This window comes from Pan troglodytes, chromosome 1 (assembly GCF_028858775.2).
Source record: "Pan troglodytes isolate AG18354 chromosome 1, NHGRI_mPanTro3-v2.0_pri, whole genome shotgun sequence".
NCBI classification, from domain to species: Eukaryota; Metazoa; Chordata; class Mammalia; order Primates; family Hominidae; genus Pan; species Pan troglodytes.
In genome coordinates, this window is record NC_072398.2 from 12,350,818 (window position 1) to 12,372,307 (window position 21,490).

General features: G+C 40.6%; 1 protein-coding gene across 7 annotated transcripts in view; it reads right to left on the reverse strand.

Moving 5' to 3' along the window:
- The window catches only part of MTR (5-methyltetrahydrofolate-homocysteine methyltransferase), a 106,086-nt gene extending 85,073 nt beyond the window's left edge, over nucleotides 1-21,013 (reverse strand). For 2 of the 7 annotated variants that reach the window (XM_514294.9, XM_016941494.4), the window contains exons 1-7: nucleotides 20,505-21,013; nucleotides 12,595-12,809; nucleotides 9,989-10,078; nucleotides 7,470-7,539; nucleotides 5,648-5,740; nucleotides 3,094-3,200; nucleotides 289-348 (exon numbers count right to left, since the gene is read on the reverse strand). In XM_514294.9, coding sequence (XP_514294.2) covers nucleotides 289-348; nucleotides 3,094-3,200; nucleotides 5,648-5,740; nucleotides 7,470-7,539; nucleotides 9,989-10,078; nucleotides 12,595-12,809; nucleotides 20,505-20,538 — 669 coding nt within the window. In that variant the 5' untranslated portion in view covers nucleotides 20,539-21,013. Of the gene's footprint in view, nucleotides 1-288; nucleotides 349-3,093; nucleotides 3,201-5,647; nucleotides 5,741-7,469; nucleotides 7,540-9,988; nucleotides 10,079-12,594; nucleotides 12,833-20,504 lie in introns of all 7 variants that reach the window. The other 5 variants (XM_063790354.1, XM_009441716.5, XM_063790353.1 and 2 more) reach the window with 5 other exon arrangements.
- Nucleotides 21,014-21,490: the final 477 nt, after the last annotated feature.

The window sequence follows — 21,490 nt, forward strand, 5'->3', positions numbered from 1 at the left end:
ATGAGACTGAGCCTTGAAGCCTTTGGCTTCAAGGACCAATACAGTGGGCTTCTTTTGAACAGTTTGCCTTCCATCAGCTACTTCTAGATTCATTTTCCTTGCCTCTCCAGATATAAGACTGTTATTGGTCCAGAAGTGGTGGAAGGGAAGCGAACAATGGAAGTTAAAGTAGGTGAGTTCTAAAGATACCATTAATAGTTCTACTATGCAAAGCGGGGGAAAAACATGCTCAAAAGGACAATTATTAATAAAAGACAGAATGTATTGTGCAAACACTTTAGAACTTACAAAGATAGGCCGGGGAGCATATTTCTCCTCAAAAAGATTTTGGAGTGCAAATAAGGCTGCCTGTCAGGGAAAAAAGAAAGAACGTCTTTATTTCTGAGAGTGTGTCCAAGATTAGTCTAACTTCTGATTAGAATGCACCCTTTTCTAAGACCTCTTCAGATAAGATATGCATCAAGCTCTCTGGGAAGAAGTGTCTTCCTTATAAGGCACAACCCCAGCACCCCTTTCTCAAGTGTAATACTGTGCATATTAAAACAAAACAAAAGCTGACTGAAAGTTCACCTAGGAACTAGTATTTCCACTGAGGAGGAGCTGAAGGGGTATTCTTTCTTCCTTTCCTCAATAAAAATTAAAAATAAATAAATAACACTCAGGAGGCTGAGACAGGACGACTGCCTGAGCCTAGGAGCTCAAGGTTGCAGTTGAGCTGTGATTATGCCACTGCACTCCAGCCCCGATGACAGAACAAGACTCTGTCTCAAAAATAAATAAATAAGAATGTCCCTGCCTTTCACATCCTTTCATACACATGGTAGGTACATGAACCAACAGTATCCATCATTGCGAAAAACAGCATGAGCTTAGATTAGGTAGTAAAGGTACAAATCCTATGTCATTCTGTGCTGTTCGGTCCACATTTTAAGTTCCAGATAATGGATCTTCTCTTTTTATCATTATATTTCTTGATTCTAAGATATGTATGTTTTCACAATTAATTCTCTGAAATCAGAATGCAACCTGTAATCTTTCCTGTGATGGTAGGTTTTTTTCATGGAAAGTTACTAAATCAATAATATCATAATTTCCTCTTTAGAACTAGACAAATTGATCCTAAAGATCTTACGGAAAACAAACATATAAGAATAGCCATGAAAGTTCTGGAAAATGGGGTGGGACTCAATGCAAAAAATCTAAGCCAACCAGTTACTCAGACATATTCTAATGTTATGGTGAATGGTGCAGTAGTGCCACATCAGCAGATAGACTGATAGAAAACACTAGATCCAAATGCACTCCAGAATTTTGGATGATAAGGATAATGCTCCGCATCATTCCTATCACTGTGAAATAAGAGGATGTTTAATAGATGGTGGTAGGAAAACTAAACTTTAAAGCAAAAAAGTTAGCTCTCGATTCTATTTCTCACTCCAAAATAAATACCAGATGCACCGTGAGGGACATTAGTTCCATATAATGATAATGTATGCCACACATTCGAAAACTTAGAAACTCAACAAAACCTATCCTTAATGCTTAACCCTCCTGTTAATCCCTCTTATTTCTAATCTGAACAATACCGTGACTCTTTCCAAATGTATATATGAATCTCATTTCAGATATATTCCTTATCTTGTTACTGCTCTCATTTTCAAAATGTGTATCTGAATTCCTTTTCAAATTATAATTTGTTGACTGCAGATTCACAAAACAATTTCTAAAAAGATATATAAAAAAGAACCCAGTGAAAGTGATGTGTTAAGAACGAGGTAGGGTGGTCATCTAGCTTCAGGCTGGTAGTGGCTCTCTACGTTCTTCCTGCTTGCAAGTATTTTAGAAAATGATTTTTTTGAAAAGTTCAAAAATTCTGGACCTGTGGTCTGATTCCCACAACAATTAAACATTTAATGAAACTGTAAAGTACTACGGAGGAAAAGGCCATTTTTCCATTTTTTTCTTCTCTTCAACTGAGGAGTGGCTCTGTTAAGTGTAGTCTCCCCCTCCACAACAAAAAAATAGAATCTGTAAATTCAACCACACAACATTTAAGAAAAATTCTCCTACACCATTAAAACGCACACACAAACTAACAATACCATAACACTACCACCATCACCACCATAAAGAAAGTCAAATGTCAAACAAACTGGAGGACAGGAGCTGCTACTCATTATTGAGAGGGGCCTGATTTCCTCAGTAAAGGACTCAATTTTAAAAAGCCAAAGTCCAATAGAAAAAAAGGACTGAAGACATAAATCATAGAAAATGAAATATAAATGGCTCTAAAACTGAAGAAAGATGCTCAATTACATTAGTAGTAAGAAAAATACAAATTAAAACTACAGTGAGGTACCACCTGTCAAACTGGAAAAGGTCAGTTTAATAATACACAGTGCTAGTGAGGGTGTCGTGAAACCAGCACTATTGTACATTGCTTGCTGAAGGGAGTATAAATGAGTCCAGTCTCAAATGAGGGTAATTTGACACTGAAGATAAAAATTAACAACGCACATACCCTTTGATTCAGCAATTTTACTTGTAGAAATGTATCCTACAGATACACTGTGTAAAAACGTATGTATAAGGATATTTGCTTCTCTCTCCATATACACTTATGTGCCTTTGCATGTATGTAAGGAACACAAACACACACATACACACATGCCTATATCTGTATCGCATCTGTCAGGACCCCCAAACTGGTAATAGTGGTTGTCTCAGGAAAGGGAGCTGGATAACTAGAGACTAGGAAAGGAAAGGATATTCACTTTTCACTCCGTATATTTATGTATCTTTCGAATTTAGAACCAGCAGCATGTATTACCTCAGGATATACGCATTTATACTAGCTATATATGAAAATATTTATTTTCATAATTAGAAAAAAGTTATTTTAAAAGCTTCAAAAGCAGGTTTAAGTTTTTCTTATTGTACTGGCCTCAGTTAAAAATACTCAAGAATAAAATGGAGCAAATACAGGTAATTTATTTAACTTTGATAATGGCTAATATTATCTTCTCCCTACATTAGGGGACTCACCCACAGCCCTCACCCCAGCCTTGTCTGTTTTTTCCTCCCTTAACTCACCTTGGCATTGGCAGTATCAAAAATAGTTTCAATGAGTAAGATATCAACCCCGCCATCCAGAAGTCCTTTGGCCTGCTCTTGGTATGCTTCAACAAGCTCATCAAATGCTGCAAAAAATAAATCACACCCAGCACATCAGTCATCAATATCCTCTGAATGGCCCTAGGGTATCTCGAGTGTAGGTCTGGCACCTGTGAACTATTGCTGGTTTACAATGCATAGTTTAAGAACATGATCTTTTGTAAGAAATCAAATAAAGAAAGGTGGCAGGGACAGAAGGTAAACAAGTAAGCTGAAGGCAGCTGTTCCTAAACACCTGCCACGTAACTTCCACTTCCCATGTATGAGCTGAGGAGTGAGAGGGAAGGCGTATGAATTTCTTGAACATGTACCCCCTATTCAACATCTCTGAAACATATCATTCTTTCCATAGCTCATTTCAATCAACCAGTTAAGAGATGGCTGTGAGAAACATGCCACACTGATGCAGAGAGGTCACAGGTTGAGTAGAAGTCACTCTCTGTGATAAAGGGCTGCAAGCCCGCAGATTTTGTCTCTGCTCTTACACCAACTCTGTCAGAGAAGAAACCTGTCTGGTGAGCAATTTCAGTCTCAAACAAAAAGTGTTCAATCGCTCCTAGGTAAAATTTTTGTTAGAAATGTCTTGGGTTGGCCCAGTGCAGTGGCTCACACCAGCACTGTGGGGGCCTGGGGCGAGCAGATCACTTGAGGTCAGGAGTTCAAGACCAGCCTGGCCAACATGGTGAAACCCCAACTCTACTTTAAAAATATAAAAATTAGCCAGGCGTGATGGCACACGCCTGTAGCCCCAGCTACTGGGGAGAGTGAGGCAGGATAATCGCTCAAACCCAGGAGGTGGAGGCTGCAGTAAGCCAAGATAATGCTCAGATATCCAACAGAGAAGCCTACACAACAAAGTCCTCTTGTAACGTCGTTGACAGGTTCTCAGAAATTGCAACTTTGACTGAGACAATATGTAACAAAACCAGTATTTTCTTTCTAATCAACATTACCATGAAATTCTGTTGAAGGAAATGACATTATTTGAGGGCCTGCTATGCATCATTTTGCTTAAAGATGCAGTTTTCAAAAACCTGCCAATGACGTTAAGTGAAGACTTACCGTACTTCACCTTGTACAGCCCAAGAGCAAGGGTAAGTTAGCTCCCCACTGGCAGGTCTAGTCCAAAGAGAGCATCAACAACACATAAGCCTGGTATGAACAACTCCTGGTGAAAAAGTGTGGTATCACAACACACAAAGTTCCATAAACCAAAAACCTACAAACCATATTTGCTTGATCTCATCATCTCCACCCACTGCACTACCAGACATGGTATCATGACTATTCAGCTCTGATATTTTAATGCTTTTTGTTTTCTATAGTCTTGATGCTTAGAAATTGACCTAGATACTTGGATGTTTTGTCAGATCTCAATATAAGTATGTTTATATATGGTAGTTTATAACATGTATAATGCTAACATGTTGATATGGTTTGGCTGTGTCCCCACCCAAATCTCATCTTGAATTCCCGCGTGTTGTGAGAGGGACCTGGTGAGGGTAATTGAATCATGGGGGCAGGTCTTTCCTGTGCTGTTCTTTTTCTTTTTTTTTTTTGAGACGGAGTCTCGCTCTGTCGCCCAGGCTGGAGTGCAGTGGCGCGATCTCGGCTCACTGCAAGCTCCGCCTCCCGGGTTCACGCCATTCTCCTGCCTCAGCCTCCCGAGTAGCTGGGACTACAGGCGCCCGCTACCACGCCCGGCTAATTTTTTGTATTTTTAGTAGAGACGGGGTTTCACCGTGTTAGCCAGGATGGTCTCGATCTCCTGACCTCGTGATCCGCCCGCCTCGGCCTCCCAAAGTGCTGGGATTACAGGCGTGAGCCACCGCGCCCGGCCTGTGCTGTTCTTATAAGAGTGAATAAGTCTCACGAGATCTGATGGTTATATAAGGGGGAGTTTCCCTGTACAAGCTTTCTCTTTGCCTGCTACCATCCATGTAAGACGTGACTTGCTCCTCCTTGCCTTCTGCCATGATTGTGAGGCTTCCCAGCCACATGGAACTGTAAGTCCATTAAACCTCTCTTTCTTCTGTAAATTGTCCAGTCTTGTATGTCTTTATTAGCAGTGTGAAAATGGACTAATACAGATGTCTAGATAGTTTGGACTGCCTTCTGATAAATGAGGATATTGTGTGCTATTTTATAATAGACCACAAACCTAGTAACCAAATTTGTTCAACTTCTGAGTTTACAGCTTTATTTTAGTTGGTTTTATTTCCACAGCTGACAAAGCAGCATTAACACACCATCATATATATTTGAAAGCAAGTTCAAATAATAATAATCATCATAGCTAACTTTCTATTTAGATGTCTACTATATTCCAGGCACTGCTGTACACCTTTTACATGGATTAAATCACAGTAACTCTAAGGTAGATCCTGTTATTGGTTCCATTTTACAGATCTATAGCTTACTGAAGCACAGAGTACTTCCCCAAGATCAATGATTATATATGGTAAATACTCACTGATGTTCCTATAATCTGGTCTTTCCACAGATGGGGACACAGAGAGTGTCTTATTAGTCGGACCCAGAGCCCCTGCCACAAACCTCTTAATTCCTTTGGGAAAAGAAAAACAAGTGTGAAATCTCTAAGTGGCTGAACATTTTTTGTCGTGAATGAATAGCCAATAAGATTTTTTTCTGGAACACAGGTCTATAATCTTTTGTCCACAACTCTGAAATCCAAAAAGCTCTAAAAGCCCAAACTTTTTTCTCAGTTTGACAATAAAACTTGACCTCTCCTAAACTAACAAGAGACTATTTATAGTCTTTATCCAACTTAGATGATTCATAGATTCTGCTTACATATATTTGATCATGGGGCTGCCCCAGATCCCACTAAGGAAATTATGCCATATAGGAGATATACACATATCATCACGAAACCAGTCCCCAAAACTCTCAATTCTCACACAACTAACTAAAACATTTCAGTAAGTAATCCTTTTCTATCACCACAGCTGTGTTTGGACAAATTCCCTCTCTTCCTATTTTTATGAAGCCCTGAAGGTTTTGAACTTAACGTAAGTTCTGCAAAATCACCTTACAGTAGCATTTAACTTGAAATGCTCTCTAGTACCATACTGCAGGCCCTTCACTAGGAGGAAATACTAAATCAGGATTAACGATTATAAAGCCTGAAATTGAAGTATGAAGCAGAGCAAATCTTTCTTTAACAACTTTTCCTCTGGCCTGAAGTCCAGGTGCTTCTAAAAATGGTGTAGCAAGTTGTGTTCATTCCTAAAGAAGCCAGGGTTGTACTGCTCATTACCTTTGATGACTTTAGCCACTCAATAACCTGGGCTATGCTTTGTAATTTAACTGGAGAGGACTATCAGCTAATTGATAAACCAGCTTTTGAACAGGTTACAGGCCCAAATATTCTTTTGCATCCCCAAAGCTAACCAATAACGTGGGTATAAGAAAAATGTCCTTCTCTCTCCCTGCTTTAGCTGGTTCAGTGTCCTCTGACCTGTGACTCTGTTGGAGTAACAGTCTATGCATTTCCATGAATTTAAACATTATCTCTTAGAAACAGAGTTCCTGCTTTGGTCTTCATTAGTATGCTGTGTATAACTTCACAGCAATTCTGCTTTCCTGTTGGCAATAACTTCACGTTTCCAAATCTTAAGGGGCTCCATATATTTCTTATATTCCTTTCCCTCCCTCAAAGCCTCCTACCAGCTGGTGCCCAAGTGTTCTGATGGCATCCAGCCAGGAGGCTAGTTATTTCAGGAGCCACTTTTCAAGTCCCAGCAGGACTGAATCTAATGCCACACTTTTTTGTGTGCTTCACAGAGCCTTCAAGGACATCAATAGTATAAAGGGAAAATGCTTGAAAGGCAATATCTCTACCTATATCAGCCAATCATGGGAATGAGGGTGGCTTTAAAAAAATGAGATCAAATATCCTAATAATAGCCAAGATCATCAAAACAGCCAGCTGTTACTTTTAATGACATGATGATGTGCTTCCAAAGAGACATAAATTATTTCAGCTCTAAATACACAAGGAAGTCAGGGGCCTAGCTACAAAGTCAGGCTAACCCAGGGTGAAAGAGCAAATTCCGAGCCCAAGGACCACAGAGTTGGCATCAATTCAAAGATGTTGAGTGCTTGATTATGAAACTGCAGAGAAGTAATCTACAAACATGTAAAATACAGTCTCTGCAGTGTTGCTCATAAGCCAAAGGCCACATAAGGAAAAACTGCAATAAGGACAGCACATTATAGCTGACAGTATCAAAGGAACCACGTGTGCAAAAAAAGAGAAGAACATTCCCTACCTGTCTGGAGAGTTACCTCCTCGGCAGCTTTTCTGGCCACTCCTGCAGAGCACATGTTCATCCGGTAGGCCTAACATATCAACCACAAACGTTAGCTTGTCCTTCTTTTCCTCCACACAATAAATAATGGATTCATGACCATCTAATACTCAGTTTTCTTCAGTAACAAAATGTAGAGTGAATTAATCTGAGGTCTGAGTGAAATCTTAGCCAAGCAGGCATATCAGCTCCAGACTTGAAAGGCAGCAAGGAAAGACAAGAGTCCTTGGGAACTGCTTTTAGGTTCTCCTCCCAAACCATGAGCTAGCCAGTAAAAAGGGCAATCCCTAGACATCTAGCATGTCAGAGAATAACTTATGTAGTTAAATATTCTGAGAATTAAGAAAAAAATAAAGCAATGGAAAGAGCATAGGCTTAAGAGGCAAAACATGCAGGTTCAAGCACTAGTCTGTCACTGCCTGCCAGGCAGTTCCCACAGCAACTTTTCCGGGCCTTGATTCATGTACAACAGTTGGGATCAGTAATTCTGAACTTTTTGCATATTATTAACCACCTGAGAATTTGATAAAGGACTATGAACCCTCTTACCAGGAAATAAAAAGCAAATATGCACATACACACACAGTGTTGCCTGTGATTTAAGGAGGTTCACGGCCCTCCAGAAGCTCTTCCACAGACCAAGTCAGGAGAAACTAGACTTGTGATTTTCAAGTTCCTTTGAATTCCTAAGATCCTATGTGTCTTGAATAACCACATCCAGGAATTTAACAACCAGAATATCTTAAATAGGTATTGGCAAACTCTGGCTCATAGGGCAAGTTGGGTCCACTGCCTGTTTTTGTAAATAGTTTTACATTATTTATATAATGTCTATAGCTGCTTCCACACTACATGATGGAGTTGAGCAGTTGCGAAAGACTGTCTGTAGCTAACAAAGCTGAAATATGTACTATCTGGCCCTTTATTAAAAAACGTTGGCCAACTTCTGCTCTAAAATAACACAAAAGTAACTGGAAAACACTGCTTACATGAAAACAGAGTAATGTGTCTGGAAACATCCCAAACAAAAATGGGGACATTAGCATCTACCATATATTTCTATCATCAAGGTTTTATAAAATTTAAATATGGAAGCATCATGTCGATTAAAAGGAAATCAAATCTGCCAATAGTATCATTAGGATGACTACTATTTAAAAAAATAGAAAATAAATGGTGGTGAGGATGTGGAAATACTGACACTCTTGTTCACTGTTAGTGGGAATATAAAATGGTACAGCCGGCCAGGCGTGGTGGCTCACACCTGTAATCCCAGCACTTTGGGAGGCCGAGGTGGGCAGATTACCTAAGTTCAGGAATTGGAGACCAGCCTGGGCAACATGGCAAAACCCTGTCTCTACAAAAAATACAAAAATTAGCAGGGCATGGTAGAGCAAGCCTGTAGCCCCAGCTACTTGGAGGGCTAAAGCAGGAGAAACACTTGAACCCAGGAGGCGGAGGTTGCAGTGAGCTGAGATCACTCCACTGCACTCCAGCCTGGGTGACAGAGCAAGACCCTGCCTCAAAAAAAAAAGGTACAGCCACTCTGAAAAGCAGTATGGCAGTTCCTCAAAAAATTAAACAGAATTACCATATTATCTAACAATTCAACTTCTGTGTATATATACAAAAAACTGAATGTGGGGACTTGAATAGATGTTTGTATACACATGTATATAGCAACATTGCATATTCACAATAGCCGAAAGGTAGAAGCAACCCAAATGATCAACAGATGAATAAGCAAAACGTGGTATATACACACAATGGTATATTATTCAACCTTAAAAAGGAAGGAAATTCTGATACATACTACAACATGGATGAACCTTGAGGACATTACATTAAGTGAAACAAACTAGTCACAAAAGGCCAAATACTATATGATTCAACATATCTAAGGTACCTAGAATAGTCAAATTCATAGAGACAGAAAGTAGAATAGAGTATGCTGGGGCTGGAGTTGGGGGTAGAATGGGAAGGTATTGTTTAATGGGTACAGAGTTTCAGTTTTGGAAAATGAGAAAGTTCTGGAAATGGACAGTGGTGATGATAGCACAATACTGTGAATGTACTTAATGCCACTCGAGTGTACACTTAAAAATAATTATGATAAATTTTATGTGTATTTAATCACAATTTTTAAAAAAGAAAGAAACCAAGGCTGCCATCTAATACTTAAAAAGGCCTCACAATACTGTGTGCATACGGCCAATGTTTATGCCTTTATCAACAGCTACTGCATAATTATCATTTAGATTTGATTATTACTTGCCCATAAAAGAAGCCAGTTGGAAAATGAATGGGCCACTGTGTTCACAAGCAGGAAGGATTCACACCATTTTCCCTGTCTCATCATAAACAACAGATAACTAGGCATTAGCTTGACTCTGCAGCTTCCAGTGCTTTACTCACTAGCAACTACCAATGCAGCAAACGCTCGTAAGCATCTTAGACACATGGAACAATGGAATTCTTACCAAGTGTTCAAGGCCATAGTCAGCTTGGGCAATACTAGTGCTGCTAAAAGTATTTGTTTCAATGATATCTGCCCCAGCCAGCAAGTATTCCTGCAACAAGAGATTATAATGTCAATTATGAGCTTTAGAGTTTCTTGTGCCCCCAGAATAAACATGCCCTTTCATTACCACCATTATCAGCAGCTACCTTTTGACCATTTACTAAGAGTAAGGCACTGCATTAGAAGGTAGAGATGCAAAAAGGTGTAAGGATTTCACAGAAAGGCACGTGGTATGAATAAATAAACAACGAAACTTGAATTCAGACAATGTTAACATGCTAAGGTTATAAGAACTTAATCAAGTCCCTTAAACTCTCTGAGTCTCAGTCTCCTCATTCAAAAATATTATAACCCTACTTCACAGGGTAGCTATATGCTAATATAAGGTAACACATCAGCCAGGCATGGTGGCTCACGCCTGTAATCATAGCACTTTGGGAAGCCAAGGTGAGAGGACTGCTTGAGGCCAGGAGTTCAAGACCAGTCTGTGCAACATAGAAAGACCCTGTCTCTAACCAAAACAACACGAAAAATTAGCCAGGCATGGTGGCACATGCCCGTAGTCCCAGCTACTCGGAAGGCTAAGGCAGGAGGACTGCTTGGGCCCAGAGGTTCAAGTGAGCCACAGTGGGCTAGAGTGAGCCACGGTGGGCTAGAGTGAGCCACGGTGGCACCACTGCACTCCAGCCTGAGTGACAGAGTGAGACCTTGTCTCAACAAAACAACACCAAAAAGATAATGCATCAAATGTCTGGCACACAATGGGCACTCAACAAACGGTAGTTCTGTTCCCTTATCTTCTTCCTGCTTTGGCAGAACCTGATGCCCACCGAGAAGTATACCATCTCAGAGATCTCAACCTCTGACCACAATTTTTCAGTCTACATCTCCTAGTCTCTCTGAACAAGCATCACATCCCTACTGAAACCATGAAGATCTTGATGCTCCTTTGTGCTCTCTTCGAAACTCGTCTCCCTGGCTCCACTCCTTGGATCGTCTCAACCTCAATCTGACTAGCAACCTGGAATCCCTTGACCCCCTTGATTTTCCAATACTGAATAAACCCAACCCCTCTTAAGTCGATGGACAATGGTTGCAGAAGCACTGGGAGATAAAAACCAAGATACGCACATTTATAGTAACAATAACAAACATCCTAAATATCTACCAATAGGGAAACAGCTAAATAGACTAAAATATATCCACTTTATTACATGCCATGTGACAGCAAAAAAAAAAAAACTGTATATCTACAAATACTGATATGGAAAGATTCTGCAAAGTATTGTTAAGTAAAAAAAAAAATAGAATGATATGTAAAGCATGACACCATTAAATTAAAAAAACATACAGAGTACTACGAGTTTTCTACATATATATATTCACTCACGTATACACACATACACATATATGAAAATGCCTAACAAAGGAATCTGGGACGACACACACCAACTAATATCAGTGGTTATCTCTGGGGAAAAAATAGCAATTTAGAGTATGGTCAAATGGGAATGTATTATCTACGAGATTTGTTTTATAAGAACTAATTTAAGTTTTTTTTAAAAGAACAAGAAAAATTGAAAATAAACTTAATGCCTAGGAATAAGGAGATTAGTTAAATAAATGATGATATATACATAGAATAGATTATGAAGTTATTAAAACCATGTTTCAGAATATTTAATACTCATGGTATATAAGTAAAAAATGCAAATTATAAGACAGTACGAAGCAATGTAATCCCAATTTAATTTTTTAAACTCCAAGTATACAAAACTAGACTAAAATACAAAATACATGAATGATAATTGTATCTTAGAATTTTATAATGGGTGAGCGCCAGCTTTCTAGTTCATAGACAGCATCTTCTCACTGTATCTTCACATGGTGGAAGGGGTGAATAAGCGCCCTTGAGCCTCTTTTATAAGGGCACCTCCTAATACCATCACACTAGGCATTAGGATTTTACATATGAATCTCACGGGGACACAAACATTGAGACCACAGCAGTGCCCTTATAAGCACAAATATGGGAGTTTTTTGTTCTCTCTCTGCTCTCCGTCATGTAGATACAAAGACAGCTATCTATAAACAAGAGGGCCCTCACCAGACACAGGATCTGCTGGCACTTTGTGGACTTCCAGCTTCCAGAACTGTGAGAAATAAATGTGTGCTTGTATAACCCAGTCTATGGTAACAGGTAATATAGCAGCCAAAGCTAAGATACCACCTTTAAGCATTTCTTCATCAGGGCTGTTGCAGTAACTTAAATAAGATAGTTTTCTCACACTCACTAGTGTGAAAACCCTTATTTGTCCAGAATCTCATAGTTTTTCACTAGAGTTTACATGCCTCAAGGGCAGAAAACCTACCTACCTCATTCCCTTATCCTGAGTGCTCAACACAGTACATAACTTTTATTTGATGTCCAAAATCTGCTTTCTGAATAAATTGCCTCTTTATTCTTTATTCTCCGGAGCACTCGGCATAGCAGCCTGACCTGATACATGAAACAGCTTGCAGAATAACAGAATGAATACACATGGGAACCTGGGAATACTTTACCTTATGGATTTGGTAAATGACATCGGGCTGAGTTATACTTAAAATGTCATTGTTGCCTTTCAGCGGCCTGGCATGATCTTTAAATTCCTGACCTCGGAAGTGTTCTTCGTTTAGCTTCTCCCGCTGGATCATGGTCCCCATCCCTCCATCCAGCACCATAATCCTCTTCTGCAGAATGGCATCGATCTCATCCCGCAGGGTTTTCTTCAGACCTTCTTTAAAGAAAGTGAAAGTTTGACTTGAAAGAATGAAAGGTGAAAAAGATGTGTGAGGGAGGAGCTTTAGAGAAATTTATAATAATCTCCAATAAGGAGTAAATGGAGTTTATAAAAGATGCACTCATAACTCCATATAGGAAAACGCTGCCCAAAAGGGTCATTAAGTCGTGACAATGCCTAATACAAGATTGCACACAGCACAAAATCCCCGGTGAAGCACGAAACCAAGGTGAAGGTAGGCTACACTACTCCTGTTTTACAGATGAGGAAAACAGGCAATAATGGGCCAGTGATACAAGACTTTGCTCTCTTTCCTTGTTAATTCTGGGCAGATACTCCCTAAATAAAATGATTTAGCAGAGATAATTGAAAACCATCAATAATTCCAAACTATTCTTTAAAATATTAGCTTTGACCTTCTCCCTCACCTATTGCCAGAACTAATAATGGCCTGCAAACAGAGTTTTACTCACCTCTGCCCAACTATGAAATAATAACTGGCTAACACCCTTGAGCTTCTCAACTCTCCCCATGCTCCTTGACTTCTAATTCCCAGTCCAGAAAAGGGCCCAATGCTTACTCCTTCTAATCCTGCTTTCTGGTTTCTATGACCTACTGGAAAGCCACAAAACTATGCTGACTGGAGTCACCGAAAACTTGCAACGTTCAGCCTTCTTTGGTTCACCTTTTCTTGACCTCCCTCAATACTTCCAACATCTACTGTCCCAATTTCTACTTTTTTTTTTTTTAGCACCAAATCCTTTTCCTCCTCACTCCACAAGTGATTTCACCTAATCCCGTACAAAGAAGTTTTCTGTTGGAGGCTCCTCAAACTCACACCCTCTCCACCTCAAAATCCTCTTGCAGTCTGGCTCACTCTATTTCCCTTCTTTCTGTACCTAAGGAAAAGCGCATGATGACCAACACCTCCCACTGCTCCCTCATCTAGCCCTTCCCACTCCCACAGTTCCACCTCAGCAACCACCGATTTCTTATCCTTCTGACATGGCTTCCTCCTCCACCACTCTCCTGAAATTACTTTCTAAAGTCACCAATGACCTTCTAAATATCAAAAACACCTGGCCCCAATCTTAGACCCAGCTTTTAAACTGTCCACTGGATATGGCTACCTCAACTACCCACCTGCCCCTCAATCTAATATTCAAAACCAAACTTGCATATATTCTCTGTCTCATCTCCTGATTTCTGTAAATGGCAACACCCTTCCCAGAAGACTAACCATAAAATCTCAGTATTATCTGACTCCTTATTCTCCCTGATAACCAACATCTACTTAGATCCCAAGCCTTATAGATTTGGCCTCTAAAATGCCATGCACAATGGTCCCACCTTCCTCGCCCTGTGACAACCCCTTTCTTCAAGCCCTTACTACACAGGCCAGCTATCACCAATCCTCTCTGAGCTCTAGTTTGCATCCATGCAAATGAGATCATACATCTATGGAAGTGCCTTGTAAACTATCAAGTGTCCTACAAAGGTAAGAGATCACCACCATACCCAGTCGCCCTGTGTTCTAATCCATCCTGTGCACCACACCAGATTAATCTTCCTATAGAACAATTTTAAACCAGTTGCTTCCCCCGCTCAAACACCTTCAACAACTCCCTATAGCATATCAGAGTGAATACATGTTACTCAAAACAAACCATAATGACGCCAACCCATTCCTTCTGTGCTAAGAGGTGAGAAAAGCTCAAGTCAAATGGGGCTGGTTCTAAGCTATCTGAGCTCCTTGGAACTCATGCCTAGCAACACTAAGGTCAGTACTTGGCAAATATTTCTTTAATTGAAATGACAAAAAACTGAGGGAAGATGAGAAAGAAGAGGCAAAGATAATTTAAAACCCAAACCAGTAATGTAAGAATATTTGTAAGCTGGTATTGGGTGCAAACTTACAACCCTGCCTTGCCTTACTGTCCAGAGTCTCAAGTATACAATATGGGAACTGGGGCTAAATGGTGGCCACAGAACTATTTTGAGTGACTTTCTCCAAGTGGGCTTCAGGAAGGTGGCTCTAGTAACCTAAAAGAAAAATTTGCAATATCCAATATCTAGTTTCTGGGCACTATGTTTCTTTCAGGGTGTACTATTCCTTTCCAAAGCCACCTCACTTGCTAATTGTGTTTACTGAACTTGCAGGTGAGATAAAACACTTCCTGATAAAGGAACGAAGTTAAGTTCCAATGATCTGTACAAAAGTACTTCAAGAACCAAAGAAAATCACTTCTTGGGAAACGTGGAGAAAAGGTAGGGCTTAATGAAGCATGTATAATAGAAAGACTGGTAGGCATCAGGCAGTGGGCGCCATTTCAAGCTATAGTCGACACGGTAAATTCACATGTACTGTTAATTTAGGCACTCCATGACGTGACTATCCTATCAGCCAATAAGCACTCAGAATTTGATAGGCTTAAGCTAATAGTAGCAGGGTGTGAAAACCCAAGAAATCTGGGTTTTAGCCCCAGCTCCCCTTAGTAGCTATGGGATTTTAGACAAGTCCTCTCCATGCTTCAGCAAGATGAGGAAACATCAGCCCTGCCTTCATCATCAGAACTGTGATACTAAAATGAGACCATGTGTTAAGAACTGGACCTCTTAAGTCACACAAGTCATGAAATGAGACATTGGTGTTTGATGTATAGTAAACATCTGATAAATACTAGCTACTCTTATTATGTTGGTATTATAGCACAGCGAGGACTGAAGCTCTAAAGATTGTGTTCTATATATTACAAAGCTCAGTGGGCTGTGAAAAATCATGTAAAGCCTGAAGCTCTCAGTTGGTCATGTTGGGGCAGGAATGGCATATTTGCAGGTTTGGAAATGTCTTCTAACAGTCGAGTGAAAGAAGAAAATACTCAGTGAAAGCTGTTAAATGTAGATAATTTCACATGAGGAATGAGAAGACTAAGAACTAAAGACTAACCTACATGCCCAACTGAATCGCTTTCTTCTCAAAAGGATGTAGCTGCAATTCTCCCTGAAATGACATCACGTGAACTTAAGTGGGTGACTGAATCATAAGCCTAGTGTGAGCATGAGGTGTGGCAGTGGGGAAATAGGTCATGCACATGAAATTTCACATTTAAAAGGTATTCAAACTTTCTAGGGGAAAAAAGGCAATCTTTTCCACAGACAGTGAATTATGTCCTTTGGCATCGGCAAAATGATTAATCAATATCAATCAATATCCTATTATTTACATGTCCTTCTTCCTATCTCCTCCACTGAGCGAGTGCACACAAGTTTAGCAAATCTAACCACTCAAGAGTGCCTCCACCCCTCCTCTCATTTTCATAAAAAGTCTTAGTACTTTTCCATGGGGCCCTTACTGTATTCCTTTTTCAATCCAGAAATAATAAGCTTTGTTTTTGGACTTTAAGACAGTTCACTATTTACCACAAAACAACCCAGCCCCACACATGCAAATTCTGGTATCTTGTTTGTTGAGCCACCGTATAGGCAAGAGATCAAAAGCTTTTTAAAAACATCTGCTTTGGTTTTTCAGAAACCTGACAAACTTATTGTATAATTTATTGGGAAGAACTTTATGACTTCGAATGAAAAGGAACTTCTTAAGACTCAAAAAGACCAACCTCTTAATTAAAAAAAAAAACAATGAATTTGATTACATAAAAACCAAGGATTTCTGTTAAACGAAAGTCACCATAGACAAAAATAATAGACGATGGGTTGGGGGAGATTCTTCAATGTCTAAAGCTAATTTGTTTTCTTATTGATTTGTGTTAGTTCCTTGTACATTCCAGAATGTAATATACAATGTGAATTAAAAATACCTATAGACTAGAGTTTACAACAAAATGTATAAATATATGGATATATGTGAAAAAGGCGGTCTATGGAAACAAGAGAATTGTGAATGGAAAATACAGATAAAAAGGAATATATAATAAAACACAGGAATTTTGCGGCCTGAATAAAAAACTCCTATGCAACTGAGGCCCTTAAAAATCCATTACTTGGGCTGGGTGTGGTGGTTCACACTTGTAATCCCAACACTTTGGGAGACCGAAGTAGGTGGATCACTGAGTCCACGAGTTCGAAAACAGCCTGGGCAACACAGTGGCCTCATCTCTACAAAAAAAAAAACAAAAATTAGCCAAGCCTGGTGGTATGCACCTGTAGTCCCAGCTACTAGTAAGGCTGAGGCAAGAAAACTGTTTGAGCCTGGGAAGTCGAGGCTGCAGTGAACCGTGATCACGCCACTGCACTCAGCTTGGGCAACAGAGTGAGACTGTCTCAAGAAAAAGGGGGGGAAAAAAAAAACATTGCTTCCTCATCTACTTGCTTATTTTTCCTTTAGAGGATAATGTAAGATTTCCCATTTAGAGAAACTAAGAAGGCTTCCTTCAGAAAATCTGTTGGTATTAAGTGTTCACTATTTTTAGCCTTCTGTATTCCTCCAGTTTTTCCAGTAGGTGGTCATTTTTCACTGGCTTTAATTACCATTCTAATTCACCAGTTTCCAATTACTATCAGAACTTGCTCAAAAGAATAAGTCACCTTGACAATTCCTTCCCCTGGCAGAGTGGGGATCTACTGAAATGTCACTCTTCCATGAAGAACACCAAAATTGTATTTATCTGTATTCAGCTCATTAGGTCTAGAACATTCTGTATACTTAACTACTGACTAGTCAAGTTCTAAATAAAGCAGATTCTTTCTGATTATCTTTCACAGTAAATATAAGAATATAGTTTTGCAGTTCCTTCATTTAGCTGACTAGTTATAACACTATTTCAGAAATATTTTTATGTTTAATGTATATATGTAAATAACCGGAGTGCAGAGGAGAGTCCCAAGGAACATCCTTGGCTAGTGAGCCTAAGAGATCACACAGTATTTTCTCCAGTTTTGAGTGGATTTAGCCAATATATTTTGTGGGGGTTTTTTCCCTGCCATTAACATCTTATTTTCTAGCTAACAATACTCTGATTCACAGCAAGTGTTCCAAAGAATAAACATAGGTATAAGTGGTTAAAGCCCTAGTCAGATTTGGAGGGGGGTAGATCAGCTAGTACCACCTTTAAGAACTAGCCTAAAGAATGACAAGATGAAGGCCTAAACAAATAAATTCCTAATATGTACATGTAAGTTATAAATTGCAGTGTCAAGAACACATCTGCTCTGAAGGCAAAATGACCCCAAGTAGATCTGACTTACTTAGGACCCCTCTTTCCACTGTGCTAAATGGGGAACACATACAGCAAAAGCACATTTTTATTTTCTGCATTATAATCAAATGATCCCAGGGCTTTCTCAGCACTGTTCTTTCTTTGCTTTATTAAAAACAATCTTACTACTGCCCTACAAGTCACTTGCAAGATACTTCTCTCTTTCATTTTTGGATCTCTAATTTCTAGTTTGCACAGACTTGCTACACTTTGCTTTTTTTGGGTTTTTTTTTTTTTTTTTTTTTTTTTTTTGGAGACTAAGTCTCACTCTCTCACCCAGGCTGGAGTGCAGTGGCACGATCTCGGCTCACTGCAACCTCAGCCTCCAGGGTTCAAGCGATTCTCCTGCCTCAGCCTCCTGAGTAGCTGGGGTTATAGGCGCTCACTATAAACCCAGCTAATTTTTGTATTTTTAGTACAGACGGGGTTTCACCATGTTGGCCAGGCTGGTCTCGAACTCCTGACCTCAGGGGACCCGCACGCCTCGGCCTCCCAAAGTGCTGGGATTACAGATATGAGCCACCGCGCCCAGCTTCTTTGGGGGCATCTCTTTGCTTGTGCAGTATTCCATTTTTAATATATATTATTTCCCCCTTTGATTTTAATAAGCCGGAGAAGAATTAGGCTGATACCAATTCACTGGATTATTCATTCCTTCATTAATCACTCATCAACTGATACCAATTCACTGGATTATTCATTCCTTCATTAATCACTCATCAATTGAGTTCCAAATAACACTCACAGTTCTAAGCAAGGATGAAACCAAGAAACCTTTAGAAGCTGTAGTTAAAATTTTCTCCCAAGACGTATTTGCTAGCCCACCATCCTCCTTCCCCAGGGCACACAACCATGGTCTGAAGTCACATTTAGTTTTAAGGCCCAACCTTGAGAATCAGGAATTCCCAGCTCTCCATTAAAATTTCATTAAGATTGTACGCCAGAATTACTAAGGGTTATTAGGAAGTTAAAACCTGATTCTAATCCCAATAAAAGTTGCTCACATAGACAGAAACTGGACTACATCTAAGGTCTTTTCCAGGCGCAATGGCCTGATTCAGAACTTCAGAGGCCCTAGACTTGGTTAAACTCCACTCAGTGCTCAACTCTAGAAGCCAGCCTTGGGGGTGAGGGGACTAGGCTAGATTCAAACATTCAACAATTTTCCTTTCATTTTTTTTTTTTAATCACTCACTATTCACAGTATTTTAAGTCTTCAGTGGCATTTTGCTCCTGATAATGACACCTAAATTCAGATGAAAGGGAAATAACTTTACTTGTTTAAATTAAATGGGAAGGGGGAGACCAGAAATCATGAGTAAAAGATGTTTTCCAAATAAATATGATCTCCCTATGATCATTTATTAAATAAGATATAAATCTCTTATAGGGAGGTTTACATCTTATTTATTAAATAAATTAAATATTAAATATAAATAAGATGTAACCTCATTACATCTTATTTAATATATTAAATAAGATATAAACCTGTCATAGGGAAGTTTATATCTTATTTAATAACAGCAGTGATGTGTTTCTCAGCCACAGTTCCACTAGTTTCAAGAACAATTATATCAGTCCCGTTATCAGAACCCAAGAATCAATAGAGTCACCGGTTAACCTCTGATAAATTTCCTTGTGCGTTACGAATTTAGTATTCCCCCTCTTCCTGAAGCTAAACATCCCCACTAAGTCATAGGATATTTACTGTTTTGTACTTATCACTAATTCTCGTTTCTACATCTCCTCACCCGTTTTTACGGGTGTATTTGTCCACAAATTATAATCAGGCATGATCTTAGAGATCTAGAGCTCGTTATAAAGCTAACATTACGTTCAGTTCTCGTGCTAAACTAGCTTTTTCTCACTGTTGATCCCAGGGCCACCAACATCAGAATCGCTTGAAATTACTACCTCCCATTTCGGTATCTGGAGGTGGGGTCTGCTCATCTATTTTAACATAGTGAGTCTATGCATATTGCAGTTTTGCAGCAGCGTGCGTAGAAGCAGAAAATAAAAAGTTCCATGTAGTAGTTTTAAATAGTTCTCTGAGTTTCCTCGTCTGTCTCTCCGCGCCTGAACTTTCTCTCGCAGTAGGTGCGCAATACATATTTACGAATAAGCGTCACACCATGCAAAAAAAAAAAACTTCCAGAGGGCCCAGCTGGTTTATGCTGCGTGGAACTGGAAAGTTTAGTTACTGTGACGTTAAGAATGTGTTTCGGGGGCGAGGGGAGGACGCTTTTTGCAGGTTTTGATGGTTTGCCTGGGGAGGAAGAGGTGAAGGTCGGACAAAGAGTGGAGCAAAACACGTAGCCCTCCGGGCTCCTGCGCTAAGTTCTAAAGGTGCCGCCCACACGCGGGGAAACACCGCCGGGCGTCTCCCGCTGCAGAAGGGAATCGCCCCAGGGATTAGGAGGCCACAGCACGAGTTAAGAAACACAACCCAACCACGCAGACGGGGTCGCAGCGTTACCGGGTTGCGACAGGTCTTGGAGCGCAGGTGACATGTTGTCGAGTCTCCTCCTCGCGCAGAGGGCGCGGCAGAGAAGACGTGCTCTCCACAGGTGACGACGGCCAAGGGCCACGCCAGCTAGCGCCAGGCGAGCCTGCCACACAAGGCCCGGGTCTTTTGACGCCTCCCGTTGGCTCGCGTCGCGGGGGGACTGCGGACCCCGAAAGCCCGCAGCGCCCTAGGGCCTCTCTCGGGGCTGGGCGCGGGGCTGAGGGGCAGACGCGCGGCGCGGCAACTGCTGGAGCACGTGCTTTCTTCCCGGGTACCCGGCCAGTCCTTGGTGTCGGCCTAGCAGCCAGACACGCGCGGCCAGAGGCGGAGTCGCGGGACGGCACGGAAAAGGGCCCAAGAGAAAACCCGGAGAGGAGGACGACGTGACATCCGGCTATGAGCCCCGCAGACGTTTAGGGCCTTTCAGAGCGCGGTTAGTTCTGCGCTCAATCTATCCTCGGCGTGGGAGGTCCCGCCCCTTCCGGCCTGTGATTGGTCTGCACGAGCTCCTCGCAGCCACATTGGCTGTCAATATCAACCAATGACCTGCTGTTTAGCCCCGGGGCTCTCTGGGAGATGTAGTCCCGCTCCCCAGTTTCCCGCGGGGGCTTTTCGCGTCTCTGTGCCCAGGATCCGGAAGTGTAAGTCGAAGTGGCCCCTCTAAGGAAAAGTCACAGCGCCAAGTTCGTGCTGATCTCGACACGCTGTGTGGTGTCGAGCCTGAAATTTTAGTTCCGTTTTGCTGTTGACTTGCGCTGGGCAAGGCAGTGAACCTCTCAGTCTCCACACTCTACAAACAAGAATGATAGGATGGTAGTAATTAGAATTTTTTAGGGTTGTAGTAGGCGTTAAATGACATCGTTTGACGGCGCTATGAAAACTCTGAATTACCATATGGGGGTGTTAATTGTAACTTATTGACAGTAAACATATATTGAGCACCTACTATGTGTCAG